Genomic DNA, 21,173 nt, shown 5'->3' on the forward strand with positions numbered 1-21,173 from the left:
TATAAGTAGTATATGGTGTGGGCCAGACATAGAATGTATTTTCGCAGAAGACCGATGAGGAAAGAACTGAAATGAAACGCAAACGTCTGGAAAATGCATGAGCAATGGAATAAGAGAAGAAACAGTGAAGATTGAAACAATTGGTTGTTAATTTGCAAATTGACTGTTCATTGTTTGGTAATCAGAATTTATTGAGATAGTCTGTAATCTTTGCTTAAATACATTCGACTGTCCCCAGTTGTGTTTTGTTCACTACATTTGGTGTCGCTGCCAACCAGGAGGAGGAAGGGTGCTGTTCTGCGGACGCCGCTGCGGGTCTGGAGTTGAGGTGCTAGTTGGGGCAGTCTGGTGTGGAGAGTTGGCGTCGAGTGGAGTGTTCTGGCGGGGCGGCGTTGGCTGTAGCGGGTGCTGTCGACGGAGAGGAGCAGTGGGACGTGCGGCTGCTGGGCGGACATCGGATGTAGATGGCTCAGCAGGCCGGTGGAGTACGGGTGTTGAACGTCCCAGGTGCCGGGTGGATGCGGATGTTGGTGCCCCGGCAGGTCGACGGAGCTATGGAGGTCAGCGCGCCGCAGACTCGACATTCTGACGGAGAGTTTGGCACAGACTGCAGTGAAAGAAGATAGTGGCATGGCGAGCAGAACCACCGCATGAACGAATGCTTTAAAGGGGGGACGAGTGTGGTGTGGTCTACTTATATCCATATAAGTAGTATATGGTGTGGGTCAGACATAGAATGTATTTTCGCAGAAGACCGATGAGGAAAGAACTGAAATGAAACGCAAACGTCTGGAAAATGCATGAGCAATGGAATAAGAGAAGAAACAGTGAAGATTGAAACAATTGGTTGTTAATTTGCAAATTGACTGTTCATTGTTTGGTAATCAGAATTTATTGAGATAGTCTGTAATCTTTGCTTAAATACATTCGATTGTCCCCAGTTGTGTTTTGTTCACTACAAAACTATCCTATCCGCCTTGAGTGGTCAATCAAAATTTGACTAGTCGATGAGCGAATTTAAGACGTTGATGTGAACAGCTAATTGTCGAAACTCATGATTTTCATTATACTTCGTATTTTGAAAGTACTGAATGATGGTTTTCTCATAGAATTGACTGCGAAGGTCAGGAGTTAGGCCTTAGTAGTTTAAGAGTTATGAGCCAGAGTAAAGGATTTTTAAGCTGTCAGTTAGAGAAATTTCAGTAACCTTTTGGTCCTAGATGAGACAGTGACTACTTATCTTTCATTATAGTTTCTGTTTTCCTTACGTTTCTACTGAATTTCTATGATTCTCTTGAACTACGTCTACCTTGTTCTACTTGTCATCTTGTTTATGGCGGCTGCGATATCGATACGACCTCTCTCCATTTTTCATTATGTTGCTTTAATTGACTGAAAATGTGCAATTTTTTGATTGTGAATCGAAGCGTGCTTCCGTAACTAAAGACAGCTAGTAATGAAACAGATAATTCTTACAACTTTTGTTACTGACATTTTTATAGAGCCAAATATTACCTTCAAAACAAGCCGTACATGATCTATCCAGAAAGGATAGAACAATATTCCTCTGAAATATTGAGTTCTGCTGCTTTTTAACACAGCACAGCCATTCACAAAATCCGCAGCTTGCTGGTATATGAACGGGCAATGAGCAAACTCTTGGCGATGGACTTCATAAGGCTTATACATGGGTGGGTGCTGTGAAGTTATCTTACGACCTGAGGAAAAAGGACACTACCATCCGTTCTTCAAACAGCAAATGGTCGTCTACAATTCACAATGATGAAAACTTTGTCTAGACAATATAGAAGCATGGTTAATTGGGAGATAATTGTTTATGACCGGTCTAGATCACTTTTTAAAGTATGGGACAATGTGTGTAGTTTCCCATGACCAAGGTAAGGTGCTCAAATCGAAAGAGACTAAATATTTTGGTATGTACTAAAGGAATATAAGAATGTAATGAACGAGAACACCGATAGGGACAATCAAATGTATCTGAACACACAATTACAGAATCTCTTAGTAAAATCTGAGAACCATACAATAAATTCTTTATCTACAAAACACCAATGAATTGTCTCAGGTTTGACTGTTCCTTCGTTCCCACACCCATCACTTCCTGTTCACGTTCTCTTCCCTTCGATCTTCTTAACCTTCTGCCACCAAGCATTCCACTTTCTACTGGTGATACATATTATTTATATCTGTCGACTTCAGTGGCACACACCACAAAACCCTATATTTCATTAAATTAGCCAGTATTCCATTATAACCACCTCCGAAAGAAGGTTTTGGTGGCCTAATTGCATTTCTCACAATACTGGGAATGAATTCCACATATATGCGTTAAAACTGCTGGTTATACATTCACTTTGAAAACATGTAGTGAGTCCACATGCAAATTTATTGCTAAGCTGCTCATAAAGTTCTGCTGAGTCTTATAATTTCATAATTGACCTTTAGGACAGTGAAAGTGTTAGATTAAACGAAAAGGTGATCTTTGAGAGTGGCTCTCGAAAAACCATTTTTTGTAAATTTAAAAACCTTAGTTCGGCTTCTATTTCCTTTGTTTGACGAAAGTTTTAAATACTGATAAACACTGACAGGATGTTAAGAATAGCTGAAAAGCCATGTTGAATAGAGTCTTTTTCGCAAATTCCTCAGGAGAAAAATTTATTTAATGTTGTCTGGAATAATTTCGTGATTTCATTGTAGAAACAGACTAATTAAATAGGAAAACACTTAGAAGCAATGCGATCCTATGGACGCCTAACAAGCTCACAACAGTTAAAACACGGAATGGCCGCCCCATACCAGGCTTTTCAAGGTCATTGGGGTGAAAAAGCTGGAGACTTTGAATGAACCCATCGTTTCTGCCGTGCCTTTAGATCTGAGTTTGACCGAAGCATAATCGCAATAACAAACATGGCTTTTTTAGCTGACATGATTAAGTTCAGACAATTTTTAGGACTAGAATTTGAAAAATTTAGTTTAGTGTTACAGTCACTAGAAGAAGAAACCCAACTTAACTAAGACCACGTCGTAGAATTTCGGAGTAAGGCCATTCTGTGTTTCCAGGGTTTCTGATAGAATCTATGAAAACTTTTTTCCCACCAGAAGTACAAGAGCATTTTCGCTCAATGAGCTGATAAGCGACAACTTTGTGATCACTGCCTGAAAATTCAAGACTGGTATAGTCACTATGTGTTGGAGCATTGTGTAGGAAAATTAAATCACATAGGCCGTCTTTTCTAGCGGGCTGTCTGCGTCCAATAGTTTGTTTCTTGCAGTTCAAATAATTTTTTTAAAATGAGGATCACATAATCGATTCTAACTAACAGATGTCATATTGAAATAGTCACCTGTTAACTTAGTTATAGGTAGTGACTACACGTATGAGGATACTTGATTTACATATGTATCCACTGCATGAGTGGAACTTGGGGAGTTCATAGGTCCAACCAATTATAATTATCTACATAATTATCTACAGTAACGAATATGGCATCATTCAACAGTTCAAAACCCTCTGGGAAAAATAATAGTCAACAGAAAGTCAAATGGTGCATATATCATACAGCCCCTACCTTTACATATATTTCGATCTTTACAGTACATTTTGTGTCAATCAACGCAGTGTTAAATCGGAAAAATAGGCTGCCTACCAGGTTTCAGCAAACAAAATTCATCACCGTGTAGTGACCGGCCAGTCTCGATAAGAACACGATCGGAATAACAGAAACAATTATTATTATTGTAACCAATTGTACCAGAGATTGTTTTACTGTATTTGTTTAACTGTATCAGATTCACTTCTTGTTTCGCTATCCGCCTTGTTTGGTTCAAACTTGCTCACGCACTGCCCATTTCGCCTGTACCCTTTGGCACGTCTCGATATTATTTCGATACCACGAGATCGCCAATAAATATACTTGATCTGGATTAATAAAGCCTTCTGATTTATGAGCTATCAAAGGAACCAAGTCGTTTTTGGGTGCGTAATCGAATAGTAGTGGTGATCATAGTCCGTCCTCGACTCGACACTCACTACAAACTGGTGAGCCGTATTTGGAACACGCAAAACATCTGGTGAACCATAACTGGAAACCAAATCAACAAGCACGATTCAAACTTGGCCAATTTTTCAACCCAGATCAATTCGGTGAGTCTGTTTATCTATCCACTTCTGTTGCACATATTCGTATTGATATTTTCAATATATAATATTTTGGCAATTTACTATGGTGGATAACGATAAGAATAGTATAAATATAATAGACTCCGAGGTACATGCTATTAATTTTCGACCGGTTCCATTCATCCCTCATGATCCAGAAGTCTGGTTCGCGGCACTGGAATCTCAATTTGAGATCCGCCGCATAACCAATCAAAGGCAAAAGTACGCCTATTCTTTGGAATCATTGCCCGGGGATCATTTAACAGCTGTTCGTGAGGTTGTCCTCAATCCCAACGTTCCAAACGTTTACGACCGTCTCAAGGATGCCATCCTTCGACATTTCCTCCCCTCAAGAGAGGAACGATTGAGGACCCTATTAGCACATCACCCTATGGGTGATGCTAAGCCGAGCCACCACCTCACGCGCCTGCAATCCCTTGCAGGAAACACGACAGTCGACTCCGAGATAGTCAAAGAGTTGTGGCTTGAAGCCTTACCAGCGAGTATCCAGCCAACTCTTACGGCCCTGCTCGAGGACACCCCACTCAACAAGGTGGCCCTCATAGCAGACAAAATTTTAGCACGAGCTAGCGCCAAAGTCAACTATATTGTAGCCTCTTCTTCTCGTTCAAACATGGATTTCGATGCTAGACGACCTTCGGCTCATGGGGATAGGGACAGATGTATCCATACTCGTCTCAATTTCCGAGACCGATCAAATGTGCCAGACCCCTACGTCCTCTGACCCAGGTCACAATCTCGTAAGGCCGTAACGACTCGCCTCAAGCGGGCATCTTCCAAGCCACGCCAGAAGGCGGTTTCGGAAGCGAGTCCGAGTTGGTGCTGGTTCCACCGTGCCTTCAGGGCCGGTGCCCGTCATTGTCGAGCTCCCTGCTCATACAAGGCGGGAACTTCCCGAGCCGGTGAGTAAATACGGCCGTACTCACCAGCCCTTTACCTCAGTTTGACCGTTTATTTTACGTGCACGATTATCGCACTAACGCTAGGTACCTAGTGGATACAGGTGACCAAGTTTTTGTCGTACCTGTCAGTAACAGTAAGTCTCAAGCTACGATGCTTCGACTACGCGCTGCGGATGACTCAGTCATTCCTAACTATGGTACACGACAACTTAGGGTCAATCTGAGCAAACAGCCTTACGAAGGCCCTTTTCACGTGATTTTCCGTCACGAAAAGACCTTCAAGGTTGATCGACATGGCCGCGTCGAAGTAGTCAGAATTGATCGTTTCATGCCAGCACACGTCGATGACAGTGCCCTACCTGATAAGCCGAGACCCAATGCTAGACCCATCAAAGCTTCTAGCGGGATCTCTACATCTACTTCGGATCCCACGCTAGATGCACCTGAGACCTCATTCTCACGTCCCAGTCAACAGCACGTGTCATCTGCCCCGTCTACGGACGAGACTTCCGTCTCACGTCCAGACCAGCAGACCACACCGCCCTTGACTGCGGATGAGATTGCAGGCTCACGAGGTTCGAACGAGAGTACCGTCTCACGTTCCGGTCACCGAGTACACCTACCCGTACGCTTTCGCGACTTACCTCATAACCAACTGCGGATACAGTATAGGTCCTTACCCCTATACTACACGAATGCTACACTTTTCTCTTTTTCTCTCAATTTTTTTTGTTTACCCCGAGCCTACGCCTCCGACCATCGCTGTTTTGGTATCGTCGACTTCAGTCAATCTTGACGAAAGCGGGCCTGATCACCCACGCTCTAGTCAACGCACTCAGTCGATCTCTCTGGCTCCAAATACGTATGGTATGCATTTGGTCCCGAACATGGTTACTCTGGTCGCATCTGGTTCCTTGGCTCAATCTGGTTTCGTCCTACGTCTGCAGCGTTTCTGGTCCGGACCTCTACGAACACAACCTTCAGATTCTGGATACAAACCACTCTGGTGTAGCATGCTAATCCAAGCAACCAGTACAGTACGTTCCTTCTGGTACCGTTCTACGTCAAAGACTTTTGGTGGCAACTCGAGGATCGACGATCACTTCCTGTTCTGCCAACGCCTTCGTCCTACAATTTTACGTTTCGCGATCAGTCCCACGAATGAAACCGCTACGTACCGAAAGTGTAAACCCTTTCTAGCGGGGGGCTCCTGTAGTGACCGGCCAGTCTCGATAAGAACACGATCGGAATAACAGAAACAATTATTATTATTGTAACCAATTGTACCAGAGATTGTTTTACTGTATTTGTTTAACTGTATCAGATTCACTTCTTGTTTCGCTATCCGCCTTGTTTGGTTCAAACTTGCTCACGCACTGCCCATTTCGCCTGTACCCTTTGGCACGTCTCGATATTATTTCGATACCACGAGATCGCCAATAAATATACTTGATCTGGATTAATAAAGCCTTCTGATTTATGAGCTATCAAAGGAACCAAGTCGTTTTTGGGTGCGTAATCGAATAGTAGTGGTGATCATAGTCCGTCCTCGACTCGATACTCACTACAACCGATTGGCCAAGTAAGCTCAAAATCTGAGACTGACCATCTTGTTGCAGATAGAGTGCCAATTAGACAAAATAATAGGAATCTGTGAAGGAATAATGAATTTGTGTAAATCACTAGTTTACCTAGTAAGTGAAAAGTTTTTGTTCGATGTTTAAGTAACTGATATTTAGAGGTGGTTTTTTATAATTAGCCGATGACCCCTGGTAAAGAGACGCAGTAGTATTTTGGGGGATATGGATGATTTATTTAGAAGACCCGCAGGAAAAGTGAAATAAGATAGGAGAAATCGGTGAATGATGTATCTGTAGATTGGTCTGAAGGCCAGTCATAAAACTATTGAATCTAAGACGGATCACTAGTGATCACGAGGGTATGTAGAAGACAGCATTTTAAGGAAGATCGAGCATCGATAAGACATAGAGTAAAACTGGCCCATCCATTCACAGTAGGTGATAATATCTCCAGTAAAGGAGCTATTATGACCCTCAGGGGTTTGATATTGGTTAAAGTAAGGGATTGGTTGTTCTTCGATAGATCGTTTTGCTGGTAACAAGGGTTACAGCGGGTTACATCAAATGAGTTGGTGAAGTTGATTAGATAGACTAACCAGCAAGAAGGTGTGGAAATACTATCTGATCGAAGCTGCACAGGAAAAGCGAGCTTATACTTCTCATGTGGTTTGAAATGACTTGGCCTAGGTGACTAACCAAAGTTGACACTAAGGGTTATATTCCCAGACGATCTTGTACATGCTGACTCGATAATGTACCACTATTTCCAGTATAGTCTTGATAGATAAGATGGTAGCTTGGGTCGCAGCTATTTGTAGAAGTTTTAGCCTGGAGAGGATCTACTGAATGTAATTGACAGTTGTTATGACCCTTTTTTATACTTCGGAGCTCTTTTTATTTAGTGAGTTTGCACTGTCGAACGTCGAAAATTTTCGTTCTGGGAGCAATTATGATTGTGAACTCGGGGACTAGAGATAGGGTGAAGGGTGAGAAATCCACTATTGCTGTACTTATCAATAGATCTGGGCTCTAGTAGGTGAGTCGTATGTTCAGTACCGTGATAATAATAATAATAATAATTTATTTTCAAATAACAGATTGTTACATGAGGCATGCCGGTTTACAGGCAAGATCAAATTGTTAAACAAGTTACAATCTTCACTGTTGAAAATTACTCAGCTGGGTTGATATTTCATAAGATATGAATGTAAATGGATTTCGTAAGAAACATGTCAATATCACACTTGGCGCACTTTATGGAGGTAGCGTTGCAACATACAACTGATGGTCGAGAATAGATACATGCGAAGTTGGGGGCTTTTAGAGGTTTCGAACATATATCCCTCCAGAATATCACCCATGACATATCTGTTTTCGGTGGAGTATCTGCAGGAGGCTGAAAAAGGTGTAAGAAAAAGGAAGGACGAAAAGCAGAGCACACAATATTCATGGAGGAATAGTTAAGGTCAGTCAGTCAGCGACAACGTAGGACCAGGCACATATATGCATCGGTCCAAGTTGCCGTACCTCGTTAGCACAACAAGATGAACACCGGATTCATAGTAGTTAATTTAGTGTTGGTAGTAGTATATAAATTATAGGTTGTATATAAGGATATAGTACAGGGAGGAAGAGAGATATGAAGCAATTTTAGTCTCAAGGTTTAGGGGAAGATAAAGAGTGTATACACCTACGCCATTGTGATCGATTCTGAGCCATGTCACCTAGAGTCTCCAACCATTGGTTACGATAGTCACGCGGACCCCAACCAGGTAGTCTGCATCTGCCAACATGGCTCAGGCTAGAAGTTGGTGACTTCAAACACTGATGCCATGTTTTGGTTTGGCCGCCTCTAACTCTCTTCCAACCATCCCCTACACTAGTCAACAATGCACATCGTGGTAATCGGTGTTCAGGCATACGTAACACATGGCCCAACCATCTCAGTCGATGAAGATTCATGACCTCATCAACTGATTTACCATCATTTCCTAATACCCTTTGTCTAACCTCACTATTACTTACCCGGTGATCCCAGCAGATGCGAGCAATATTTCTAAGGCATCTGTGGTCAAATACTAGTAACTTACGAGTATCTTCTACTCTTAATGGCCATGTTTCGCAGCCGTAAAGTAGAACAGAGCGAACTGCTGCACAGTATACTCGTCCCTTAATTGATAGACGGATATCTCGTCTTCTCCATAGGTGACGTACGTTGGCAAAAGCCAAACGAGCTTTTTGAATCCGTGCAGAGATTTCGTCAGACACCAACCCATTAGGGCTGATCGAACTTCCAAGATAAGTGAAGTTGTCCACGCGTTCGACTACTTCACTTCCTATCCTTAGTTCAGGTGTTGACGCAGACCAGTCCTGGAGTAACAATTTACATTTGGATGGGGAGAAACGCATCCCAAACATCCTGGCATTATTACTGAGTTCCAACAGAAGACTCTGCATTTTGCCAGCGTCTTCACCAAACAGGACTATGTCATCTGCGTATTCTAAGTCGCTTAGTGGTCCCCCTGGTAGGAGATCAATTCCTGTAGATTCAGTCGAAGAGAGTGTTATTTCCAGCAACAGGTCTATAATGAAGTTAAACAAAAACGGGGATAGTGGACAGCCTTGACGGACACCACTTGAGGTTGTAAAATCATATGACAGTTTGCCATAAGCTCTCACTCGACTGATAGTGTTCGAGTAAAGAGCCTTCACAAGGTTTATGTACTTCTCAGGTACACCTTTCAATGACAGACACTGCCACAGAACCTCTCGGTCTACAGAGTCAAATGCTGCTTTCAAGTCAAGAAAAACTATCATTGTCTGACGCCGATAAGCGTGTCTGTGCTCTAAAACTTGACAAATGGTGAATATGTGGTCGATACAGTCACGACCAGGTCTGAAGCCAGCCTGATTTTCTCGTGTTTGCAGTTCACGAGTCTTAGTTAGGCGCCCGATAATTATTGAGGCTAGTATTTTAGATGCTATGTTAGTCAGACTAATCCCTCTATGGTTATCGCAGGATGATTTTGACCCCTTCTTATATATTGGGACAATCAGTGATTGTGACCAGTCGGATGGGATTACATCCGTCTCCCAGATTTTAGCCAGAATATTAGTCAACCTAATCGCTAAAATTGGACCACCATATTTAAAGACCTCTGGAGCCAATCCATCAGGACCAGCTGCTCTTCCTCGTTTCAGATTACTTATAGCCTTTTGAACTTCAAGTAGGGTTGGGGGGCCTACTTCAATGTTCCATTCAGGTTTTCTGGGAATAGTGGGTAGTTGTACAGTAGCTGAAGGCCAGCTAAACTGCTCCTTAAAGTGTTCCGCCCATCGTTCTAAACGTTTGGGTTGAGAGCAGATAGGGGTTCCGTCTTTTTCGGAGATTGTCTCACTTACACTTGACTTCTTAATTCCGGTTTCTTTTATTAGTCTGAATAGTTGCCTGGTGTTGCCTACAGCCGCTGCCTTTTCCATCTCTTTTGCTTTCGTTGCCCACCACTGCTCACAATCGTTCCTTAGACTTTTAGTTAACCTAGATCTAATTTCTTTACGCTCTTCGTCATGTTCAGAGCCTGATGGGATGAGTTTACGCGAATCCATCAGTGAAATAGACTTAGAAGAAATCCATTGGTTTTTTGGAGCCCTATGGTTTAAATGACTAATAGATGTGACTGCTGTTTCCACAGCTGTTCGTATGTCTTTCCAAGCAGCATCTGGGTCAGTCTCGTTTACAGAACTGCCTAGATGTGAACTCAGTTGTTTCTGGAATTCGCATTTGGCTTTCTCGTCCTCCAGTTCAATCTTAATGGGTCTTCTTAGTGTACTTTTCCTGCGTCCATTGAGGCGCAGACAAATGCGCGCTCGTATTAAAGCGTGATCAGAGTCTAAACAAGTATTCCAATACGAGCGACAATCTTCTATTGAGCCTCTCCAACGATGACTGATGACAATATGGTCTATTTGAGTCCATCGTTGGTTTGGTGCAGGTGGTCTCCATGTTAGACGATGTCTCTCCTTATGTTTAAAATTAGTGCTTGCTAAAAATAAACGATTGTCTGAGCATAGTTGCAACAGACGATCACCATTATCGGTTCGTTGAGCCGGAATACTAAAACACCCACCTAAATGTCTTTCTGTTTGATTTAAGCTGCCTACCTGGGCATTAAAGTCACCCGCTACGACTACTATGTCTGAGCGCTTAGATTTCTGAAGAAGCTCAGAGAGCTTTCTGTAAAAGTCATCTTTCACCTCATCATGGCTGCAGTCAGTGGGAGCGTAGGCAGAAACGACGAAAAGGCAACGACGTGTGTCCCTATCCTTCCGAGTTCTTACGGAGCCATTTAGCCGGACAGCACACAGGCGACTGTTAACGGGGATCCATTCTAGTAGTGCCTGTTCTGCCCTTGTACTTAGTGCTATGCCTACACCTGCAAGTCCACGAGAACTAGCCAGCGGGTCGCCAGATGCACGGAGGGTGTATTTCGTTGGCTGTCCATTTTGGCGAGGTGAGGTCAAGTGAATGACCACACTGGGATCCTGTATGCGTGTTTCGGAGAAACAGCATACATCAATGGTACGAGATTCTAGGGTTTTATCTAAGGAGTCCTGTTGACCGATTTGACATAGGGTACGTACGTTGAAGGCTCCAATGTGTAGTTTGGGGCGAGGTTTTAGTAGACCTGGGACAGCGTTTCGCGCACTAGAATCGTTAGCCATGGTGACACTTGAGGAGGAAACCGAGAGAGGAAGTTTAGTGTTGAAAGTCAAGGTGGAAGGAATAGTAAGAATTGAAGAAGGAGATTGATTATGAATACAGTGGTCTTGAGTGCTGTTAGTGGTATGAGGGCAGTTATCACTTCCTGGTTGCCCACACCGTGGAAGGATTCTTCTAGAGGTACCTGAAAAGGAAATCGGGTTAGAAGTGGTCTTAATGACCTGAGAGCGTGACCGCAGTGCCCAAGGGACAACTGCTTGAGGTCGGTCACACACGACCTTTTTGTAGGTAGTTTTTGTGTTAGCTCCGTTCTTCAAAGGAACTTACCGCCGGAGACGGATATCCGTGGGATAAGACGAGGTGTGCATTTTTAGGGTCGACCTTTTCTAACCCCACCCCTCCTTGTGGGAAGGCAGCATCGCTGTCATGCTGGTTGTCTGAAGGAAACACCTTACTGCTGTCACACCTCTGTACAGTCGGCAGTACGACTTCGCCTTCGGACCTTGGGTTTGCTGCTTTTAGTCTTACCGCTCTTCAACCGACCTGTCTGGCATGGTAGGACCTTGAGGAACGATTGTTCCAGCCAGCATAGCTCGATTGCTTCATCACGATAGGCAAGCCCGACCACCACGTCAAGGTAGCAGCAACGGTCGGGGAATAGTTAAGGTATAACCATTTAGTCTATTTGTCTGTTACTGAAGTATTTATTAGGTAAGAACATACTAATGTGTTAAAGAAAAATAAGTGTGGGCAAGGTATGAGTGAATAAGGAACTGTATAAATGAAGGTAGTTCAGAAGGAAGTATGGAATTGTGTAATTATAAAATAAAGTGCTGAAAACAGTATTCCGATACAAATGACTGTCTCTCTTTACATTAGAAGCTGTTTGAACTCTCTTTTTTTTGTTTTTAATATTTATAGGGTATGGAGTAGGCTTCATTTTTAGCCAGTTGTCTAGTTTGCTTGTATTAGGATTACTTGGTAGGAAGTGGAACCAATTCAGCTTTTTTTTTAAACATGATTTAAAGTGGTATTTTGCATGAATAATTTCGCATCAATACCGTTGGTTCGTGACATCCCACTAGACATAAGGAGCCGTAATTAATATGTTCTGCCCCACAGACACGGGTGGATTGAAGTTATCTCCCCACCATCATGTTTGCTGGTCAGTAACGCCACCATCCCTCCTTTCATGATGTTAGGCTCTCTTACGTTTGTGGTCGGTATGAATATTGCTTTTATCAAGGACCATATTTGGAATACACTGTCTCTACAAGTTCCATGTTACAAGCAAATCAGATGGTAATTGCATTTGTATTATGGGTTAGATATCCATTTAATATATCGTACTACTATGAAGATAACTAATGGTAAAGGTTAGAAGAGACAAGTCAGATTATATGTGGTTAAGAGATGGTAAGGGCTAATAGCAAACCAGAGGATATGAAAGTAAATATTGTAAAATTTTCAGGGTAAGAAAAAATAAAACATTGAACAACTCACAAGAATTTAGGACATATGAGCTTCTTCCGATCGGCCTTAGTTGGTCAGCATCCATAAGATTAGTGAGTTATCTGTCTACTTGTAATAAGAAAAATAAAAGGACATGAAACTTAGGAGGAATAATTTGGATTTATCCATTAGAGAGATTCGGAAACTGAAAATGAGGGTTAGGAGCGGAAGGCCATGGTTAATAATCAATAAATAGTGGGGAAGGATAAAGCATGTTTTCTTTAGCTTTGCTATATTCATACTAACGACAATGGAGTTCGTTATATTCTTGTTCCGTCTAGATATTGGGCGGTCCATAATAAAGTGCCTCATTGGTAGGCGGGAGTTCAAGGAATAGTTGGTGAAGTTCGTTAGAGTTTAGTAACAGGGTTATTAGCCTTTTAAATTTGGTGAAGGTGTCACAGTTACGGATAGGTATTGGCAACCTGTTCCACAATAAACTATACCGAACTGTAAAAAACCTACAACGCATTTGTTTTTGGTGTTTTTCGGTAAATAGTGTATATGCATTGTTTCTTAGTCTATAGGCTGGGTCATTGATTATAGTTGGGCAGGAGGTTAGGAAGGACAGTCCATTTATTGCTTTGTAGAGAAATATCAGATTGTTCCTTAACCTACGGTGCCATAAAGGTTCTAAAGAGAGGTGCTTACATCTACTTGTGTAATCGAGAGTCGTGTCACTTCCTAGCAGTTGGCGTGTAAAGCGTCTTTGAACATCTTCTACTCTTATTTTGTCAGTGGTATCCATATTAGAGAAGATAAAAGAGCAGTATTCTAGGGAAGGTCGTACACATATTTTGTAAAGGGTAAGCTTAGCATCTGTCGTGAAGAAATTTTTTGTTATGAAGCCAATTAGACGTCTGGCTTTAGAAATAATAGAGGAGGCGTGTGTTTTAAAGTTTAGGCTTCCTGTGTAATTTATTCCTAGATCGTGTACTGAATTAAGTGTCTGAACCTTACTTTTATTTAAGTAAAGTTGGGGTTCATATGGGTGCTTTCCAAAGTGCATGATCCCGCATTTGTGGAGGTTAAATGATAACTGCCACTTTTCGCTCCAGATAGTTAGGTTGTTGAGATCATCTTGAATCAGGGGTACACTTTCACTTAGAACCTCAGGCTTATAGCTGTATACTATTTTGAGATCATCAGCATATAAGTATGGTTTCCCAGATTTTATGATGTTACATATATCGTTTATATACATGAGAAACAAAAGTGGGCCTAATACACTTCCCTGGATGACGCCACTAGTTATTGGTCTAGGTAATGAGAGACAGTCGTTGTACTTTACCATTTGTTTACGTCCCTTTAAGAATGAAACAAACCATGAATAGAGTGGGTTGTTGATTCCGAAGGACCGTAGTTTGGCTAGTAGCCGTTTGTGTGGAACCTTATCAAAAGCTTTCTTAAAGTCTAAAAATATGACTGATACAAGGAGTCCATTGTCTCGTTTCAGAGTTATATCATTCATGTAGTCATATTAGTCTGATTGTCCAAAGGTTGATTGCGCTTGTGCTTGCCATCAGCCTTGCTACTCGGAGAGGTTAGGGGTAGGCCACATTATATCAAATAGGTCAGTCTGTTCACTGTTGCTGTGTGAGTCGATGAGTAGTTTGATCCAGCCGTATCTATTCCCCATCCTTCTTTTCTAGTTTGAGGAATACAGTGGTACCTCAGAAGTGTTTTGTGAGATGAATTCAAGCTTATCTTGTTCAACACGTTTAGGGAACCAATATTTACTTGACTCGGTTTATTTGGTTGTGTATCGTCATATGGCTTACATTAGAGTACCTTGGTACAAGAGCGACCAAGGTTAGAATTTTAAAAGTCTCTCTGTTTTCTGGTGTCTGTTGGAATCCGTATCTTTTTTGGAGATTTCTGATATGTAAACACATCTAGGTCTACAGACTGATGTCATTTATGTATTCACATCATGAGCATGACAGATGTGTTCACTACTCTTTGCAGTATTGGAAGTTGTATCTAGTTGCTTATTTGCTATAACAGGACCATGAGATCCTATCAATCCATGTCTTCTTACACGATGTTGGCATGGTGTAAGGTCTAGAGTGACTTATGTTTTTATATGGAGCCAATTAGTTAACACTCCTCGTATTAATAAATTATTTAGCATCGCTACAATAGCTAAATACAAGCAGCAGGGGGCATCCATATTTTTTATAAGGCGGGTAACCTGGCTGTTGACATTCAGCATACTACGTGTTCGAAGGCAAATATCCCTTAGATTATTTAGAGCTGTGGGATCGGGGAATTGTGTTGACATTTCGGTATGTGTGAGTGTTATACCCGTAATATCAACCAGTCTTACTGTTGTGATACGGCATGAAGAGCTGAAGAAGTTATCGCACGGAAAATCAGGCAGTGATAGTGATATGTGTAGATAAGAAGTGCAAAGATCAAAAGATGAGGGTTTGACTTTGTCAAGTATTGATTCGTCAGACATTAGCATTATGGGTTTCGACATTTTGGTTGATTTAAAAGTTAGTGATGTTACTCTTCCGCTGAAAATGAGCCATAATCGAAAGCTGAGTAAGTAGAGAGCTCATTTAACTAAATAGAATGTATTAATATATAATCATTATTAAGTATTACCGGGTTTGTTACAAAAATCAGTGAATGTGTGTATGGAAGGGATTTTAGAGGTAATCTGTTCACTAATTAAGTGAGATAGTGTCATTCAGTTGGGTATTCGTATTTCATTTAATACAATCAGGAGAGGAAAACATGTCAGTGTTGACCATTGAGGTTTTATAAGGAATAATTTGAAAAGTGCATAATAGGTATGTATTAACTGATGAATGCCACCTAAAACCTACCCTTTCATAGGTAAAAGGTACCCTAAATACAAAGTAGTATGATAATTTCATTATAATACACCCTACAAATGAACTAGTCGAAAAATATCAAAACCTTGTAGGTGGAGTCGAGTCGTGATTGACTAAGGTCACCATTACAAGAAGATTACGTGTCAGATATCTAGTTGCATCCCACCGTAATCAAAAAACCAGAAGGCTGTTGACGGTTGAAATGAGATATATTTGTTGGCGATCTCGTGGTATCGAAGGAATACCGAGATTTGCCAAATATAGCAAAAGCTAGGCAAGGTAAATAAGTCAGTGCGTTTTCAAACCTGCCCGCCGTTTCCTTTTTGCGACCTTGAACGGCCTGACACGAGGCGGTCATTCCGTATTTGATTTGTTGTGGGTCGGTTGGTTGTCCTCTGGGTTGCACGAATATCTGGTTTTCTTGTATTTGCGTCATTTTTGGCTGTAGCAAATTCACAAAATCAATGCCAAAAGCGTTTATTGTGCTTACTGTGTTTTGTAGTGTACAATTTGACTCATTTGTTGCTACGTAACTTGACCTGGGATACCAATTACCCTACTGAACCTCACTCTCCTTGTTTAAAATTCGTTGGGGTCCGCAAAACTGCGTATTCATTATAAATTATCAGTTAAAGATACTATGAATTTGTGTGAATCCTTGTTTTCTGCAAGAATTAAGACGACATGACGAGTAACCCGTAATTCCTAAATGCTTGTAGTCCTTTCTTCAGTTACTGGAGTATTATCGCATGAAATGGCTGTTTTTTCAGTAATTAACGAGTAATGTTTGTAGTGATTTATGTTCCAGAGACATTTCGGTCGACTTAAGTGAGGCGTTTCAACGCATAATACTGAGCAGGCGTTTTGGAAACTGGGTTGAATTCGATGGTGTGTTTAAGGAGTTCCAAAAAGTATGGATGCATATTTCCATCCCTTTTCAGACCACCCGTACGCATAACATTCACGGCGAAAGTAAACTGCTGAAGGACGTGCGATTTAAATACAGTTTTGTGGTGTTATGAACTAGATGCAGGCACTTGCGAGTGCAATTGTCCAACATTTATGACTTATCGATACCCTTGCCGTCATATACTACTGACATATGTAAAAAGACCAACTCTTACAGGTAAGCTTAATCAACTACGAAATAAATAAACTAATTAGCTCATCACATACTTAGACCATGCAGCCGATGGAAGTTAAATAACACGCATAACTTCCATTATAATACAACATCATTACCCATACGGAGTGAAGAGTATATACGAATTCAAAGAAGCCAGAAAATCCATAAACAACAGATAGTTGAGAAGTATGGTGAACACTTCGCTATGGTGGTGGAGAAAAAAGTAGACAATTATCACTTAAAAATCAATAACTAGGCAAGACTGCCATTTCTCAAACATTTCTCTTCCTGCAGTCCTATTTACGATCAGTATATTCGGATGAATAATTGGAGTGGCATTGTTTCCTAATCACATGGTCTCCGGAGTCAAGCGTATAATAACTAAAAAGATGTAACACTTGGAGAAGGTCGGAAGTGGTGAACGTGGAGATATTCATTCAATCGAATGGCATGACTCAGTGTTGCAGACGCGCTCATTATGTTTAACTTATTTATATTCACATTAAATATATTATTATATTCCAAGCATAAATGTGTTCTTCAGAAGTACTAAGTATTGTTATTTGTCGCGATACGATGGGTCAGTGTAGATAGTGATGCGATTTTCACGTAAGATCTTACAGACTAGGCAATCAAACGATAAATTTACCGTTATCGGACAACGTCTATTATGAAAGTAGTATTAGTACCGAACTGGACTATACACATACTAAAAAGATTTAAAGTGCGAAAAACTACAGTTGTTATATTTATATTATATTTAGATAACTTATTAGATGAATAAACGCGATAGTAGTCAATACAAAACACAGTTATCGTCAATGTGTGGATTGTTTCTCCGTATAAACTTCCATATTAAGAAATTCGTCAAGTTGTCCACCTGCATAGACTTGATTATTACAAAGATTTGAGCCTTTCAATTAGTTGACAGAAGTCATAAGTTGTATAACAAAGTGTATGGATAGCTTGCTCAATGCAATTCTGAAAAACAACAAATCAATCGTGAAAGAAAAGATTAAACTTCGTTATCAGTACCAAATTCCATAAGTAAATGAAATAGCAATTGATAGGATGTACCTGTAAGTGTTGTACTTGCTGTAGACAGTGCTCTTCATTTTCTAACTTTCCTACAATTCCATCTAGTTATTCGGTATTAACAAACAAACTTCAGGCACCAAACGAAGGGACTCACAAACTTTAATTAGTTATATGAAATTTGAGAAAAATCCAATTACAACGTTCATAATACTGTTTGCAGTCCACTGTTTACATACAATAATGAAATAACTGGTAACCACTATTTAGCGATTACTCGTCAACATGCATTAACACTTTGTTTATGATTTAGTCAGTGATTTCGGATTCTGTTAACAGAAATTTATATTTTAACCCTATACAAGACATCGTAAAATAGTATTATCTACGACATGTTTTAGTTACCATGCTCATAACAAACACGCGTCGCTTTACTTAAGAAGAGTATTTGGCTAACTTAAGGGGCACTTACAGTAATGTTCTACACAATTCCTGTATAAATTCAGAAAGCGGGCAGAAAAATCTATCAACGCCAATTGTTCAGTTTCAGTTTGGAAAGGACGGGAGGCTTGATGGCCTAATTTAGTCCTGGCAATGATGGTCTCTCAGCTGATCCAACTTTCTTTTGAAGGAGTCGACGGATGGAGCCTCAACCACGTGCTGAGGTAATGAATTCCACTCGTTGATTATTCGATGGGAAAGTCGGTATTCAGCTGACAAGTAATTCGTTCGGGGCTTGTGAACTTTCATGGAGTGTCCTCGTAGATTTTCTATTTTGGAAGACAAGAAAAATGAGGGCATATCAGGTGCAAATTTGTCATTAAGCAATTTGAAAACTGTAATCAAGTTGTCTCTGGTTCTTCGATATGACAGCGGGAATAGGTTTAGCTTGGTCAGTCTAGTACCATACGGGAGCTTCGCTATTCCAGGAATCAGCCGAGTTGCTGTTCTCTGAACCCTTTCCAAGAGTTCACTGTCTTTTTTAGGCAGGGGCTGGCTGTTTGTATGCGGTACTCAAGTTTAGGACATACGAACACTGTATACAAAGTCAGAAACGTTTTAGCGTCGAGATGCCTAAAAGCCCTGCGTATGGACTATAAAGTTCTAAAACCTTTGGCGGCTATTGCACGGCAGTGTGCAGTAGTCTTTAAGTCTTGACTAACGATGACTCCTAAGTCACTGTGTGCCTGGACAATAGGTAACTCAGTGTTATTCATCGTGTATGTATATGTACCCTGGTGGCCAATATGCATCACAATACACTTGGAAGTATTTATCGGCAATTGCCAGGTTTGGGACCATTCAGATAATCTCTCCAGGTCATTTTGGAGTTCTAAGCTATCACCCTTGCTTTGTATCGCTCTCCATATCTTGACATCGTCAGCATAGAGTAAGACCGACGACGATAGTAGACGAGGGAGGTCATTTACGTACAGGAGGAATAACACTGGCCCCAAAACTATACCCTGGGGGACTCAACTAAGCACAGTTTCCCAGCTAGATAACTTGGAGTTCACCCGTACTCTTTGTTGGCGCCCAACTAGGAAGTCTTTTATCCACATCAATAGACTGCCTCCAATCCCGATATTCCTTAGCTTATATAACAGTCGGTTGTGCGGAACTTTGTCGAAAGCTTTGCCGAAATCGATGTAAGCTACGTCTATAGGTAACTTTTGGTCCCTAAGAGAGCACCAGCTTTCACAAGCGACTAATAAGTTTGTGAGACAAGAGTAACCTGTTCTAAAACCATGCTGCTTTTCCGAGAGGAACCGGTTTTCATCGAGATACTAAAACAGCTCCTTCCGAATAATCTTTTCTAAGATTTTAACAACCACACTAGTTAGGCTAATGGGTCGGTAATTTTCAGGCTTATGTTTTGTACCTGTTTTGAAGACTTACATTATTTTTCTTCCTCACGTTACGTAATAATGTATCAGTCCAGATGATAGCGGTGATACTTATCATGGATAGAACTGTTTACGACTGTATATTAATAGTTCATATCGTAATGTAGCACGTTGTATATTGACGTTCACTTGGAAGCACGAGCGATCTGAAACAACAACACTACAGTCAGGACCGGTAAGTGTCGTTGAAGTTAGAACACAGTGTACTGGCACAACAGATATATTTTTAAAACTGAAAGACACGGTTCGAGTACAAAAGGGGAAACTTACTACAAAATAGTCTTATTCATTGTTCTGCTCGTTTAGATCGCGTAGGGCTTCATCATCTTTTTCCAGTGCGTTTACTCTTTGTTGCCCTGCAATAGAAAAACAAACTCGCATTAGAAACGTCGCATGAAATGATTATTATAACCATTACAAGGTTCATGAATAGTTTGACTCTCAATTGCTTCAATTACAATTTATAAACAACTACCAACACCCATGTTCATCACTACCATAATAGGGGAGGCGAGTCATATGTAAATTATTTTACAGCTTGTTTTTGCCTGAAACTATAGTTTCGGTCCAATTTTTGACTCGATAAATGATGAATTTCACTTACCTGAGTTTGCATTGTTACAAATTACCAAATAAGGCTGACTAAACATTCATTCAGGTTGTCAGCTCCAAATACGTCAGGCAACCAATAGACTGCAATAAATGCCATGTAACACGCATAAATATTACAAAAATTAACATGTGACGGAAAAATGCTGTGATTAGCCGATAAAAAACGACATTAAAAATCCGCGACAACATGTAACGTATGAGCGAGAATCAATGACATGACTTTTCGACCATGCCCCAACTGAGTAACACAATTTACGAAATTGGCGGGTTCAAGTTCAGTCTTCAGTAATAAGGAAAGGAGGTCTAGTGACCTATTTTAATCCTTGCAGTTTGTTACACTGTGGAGGTCCAATCTCGTCTTGAATATATCAACAGAAGGTTCTGATATTACGTGTTTTGGTAGAGAATTCCAGTAATTCACTACTCGGTGCGAGAAACGAAACTCCAGACGTAGACGATTTGATCTCGGTTTTTGGACTTTCTTTGAATGTCCTCTCAAATGATCAGCCCTAGATGGGAGGAAAAGATAGGACATGTTAGTACCAAGGTCATCGTTCAGGATACGATATGCCAATATTAGATCACCCCGTATTCGTCGTGTAGGGTCACTGAATATCGAACAGATCATTGATCCCTGCCAAGGTCAAGGATAGTCAACGCGCACAAATCAATCGTACGCCATGGACTGGCCCACGCGGCAGTGGTTATTCTTTCACTTCTGTACTTCCGTAG

The 21,173-nt window shown here is 41.0% G+C and overlaps 1 protein-coding gene across 1 annotated transcript in view; it reads left to right on the forward strand.

Annotated features, from left to right (window-relative positions):
* Positions 1-1,873: 1,873 nt before the first annotated feature.
* Positions 1,874-21,173, forward strand: part of Smp_142720 (hypothetical protein) — a gene marked incomplete at both ends in the record, with an annotated part of 22,922 nt that continues 3,622 nt past the window's right edge. Inside the window, one exon of the mRNA XM_018789801.1 lies at positions 1,874-1,898. Within this exon, the coding sequence (XP_018655207.1) occupies positions 1,874-1,898 (25 nt within the window). The remainder of the gene's footprint in view (positions 1,899-21,173) is intronic.

Source organism: Schistosoma mansoni, chromosome W, assembly GCF_000237925.1.
Source record: "Schistosoma mansoni strain Puerto Rico chromosome W, complete genome".
NCBI classification, from domain to species: Eukaryota; Metazoa; Platyhelminthes; class Trematoda; order Strigeidida; family Schistosomatidae; genus Schistosoma; species Schistosoma mansoni.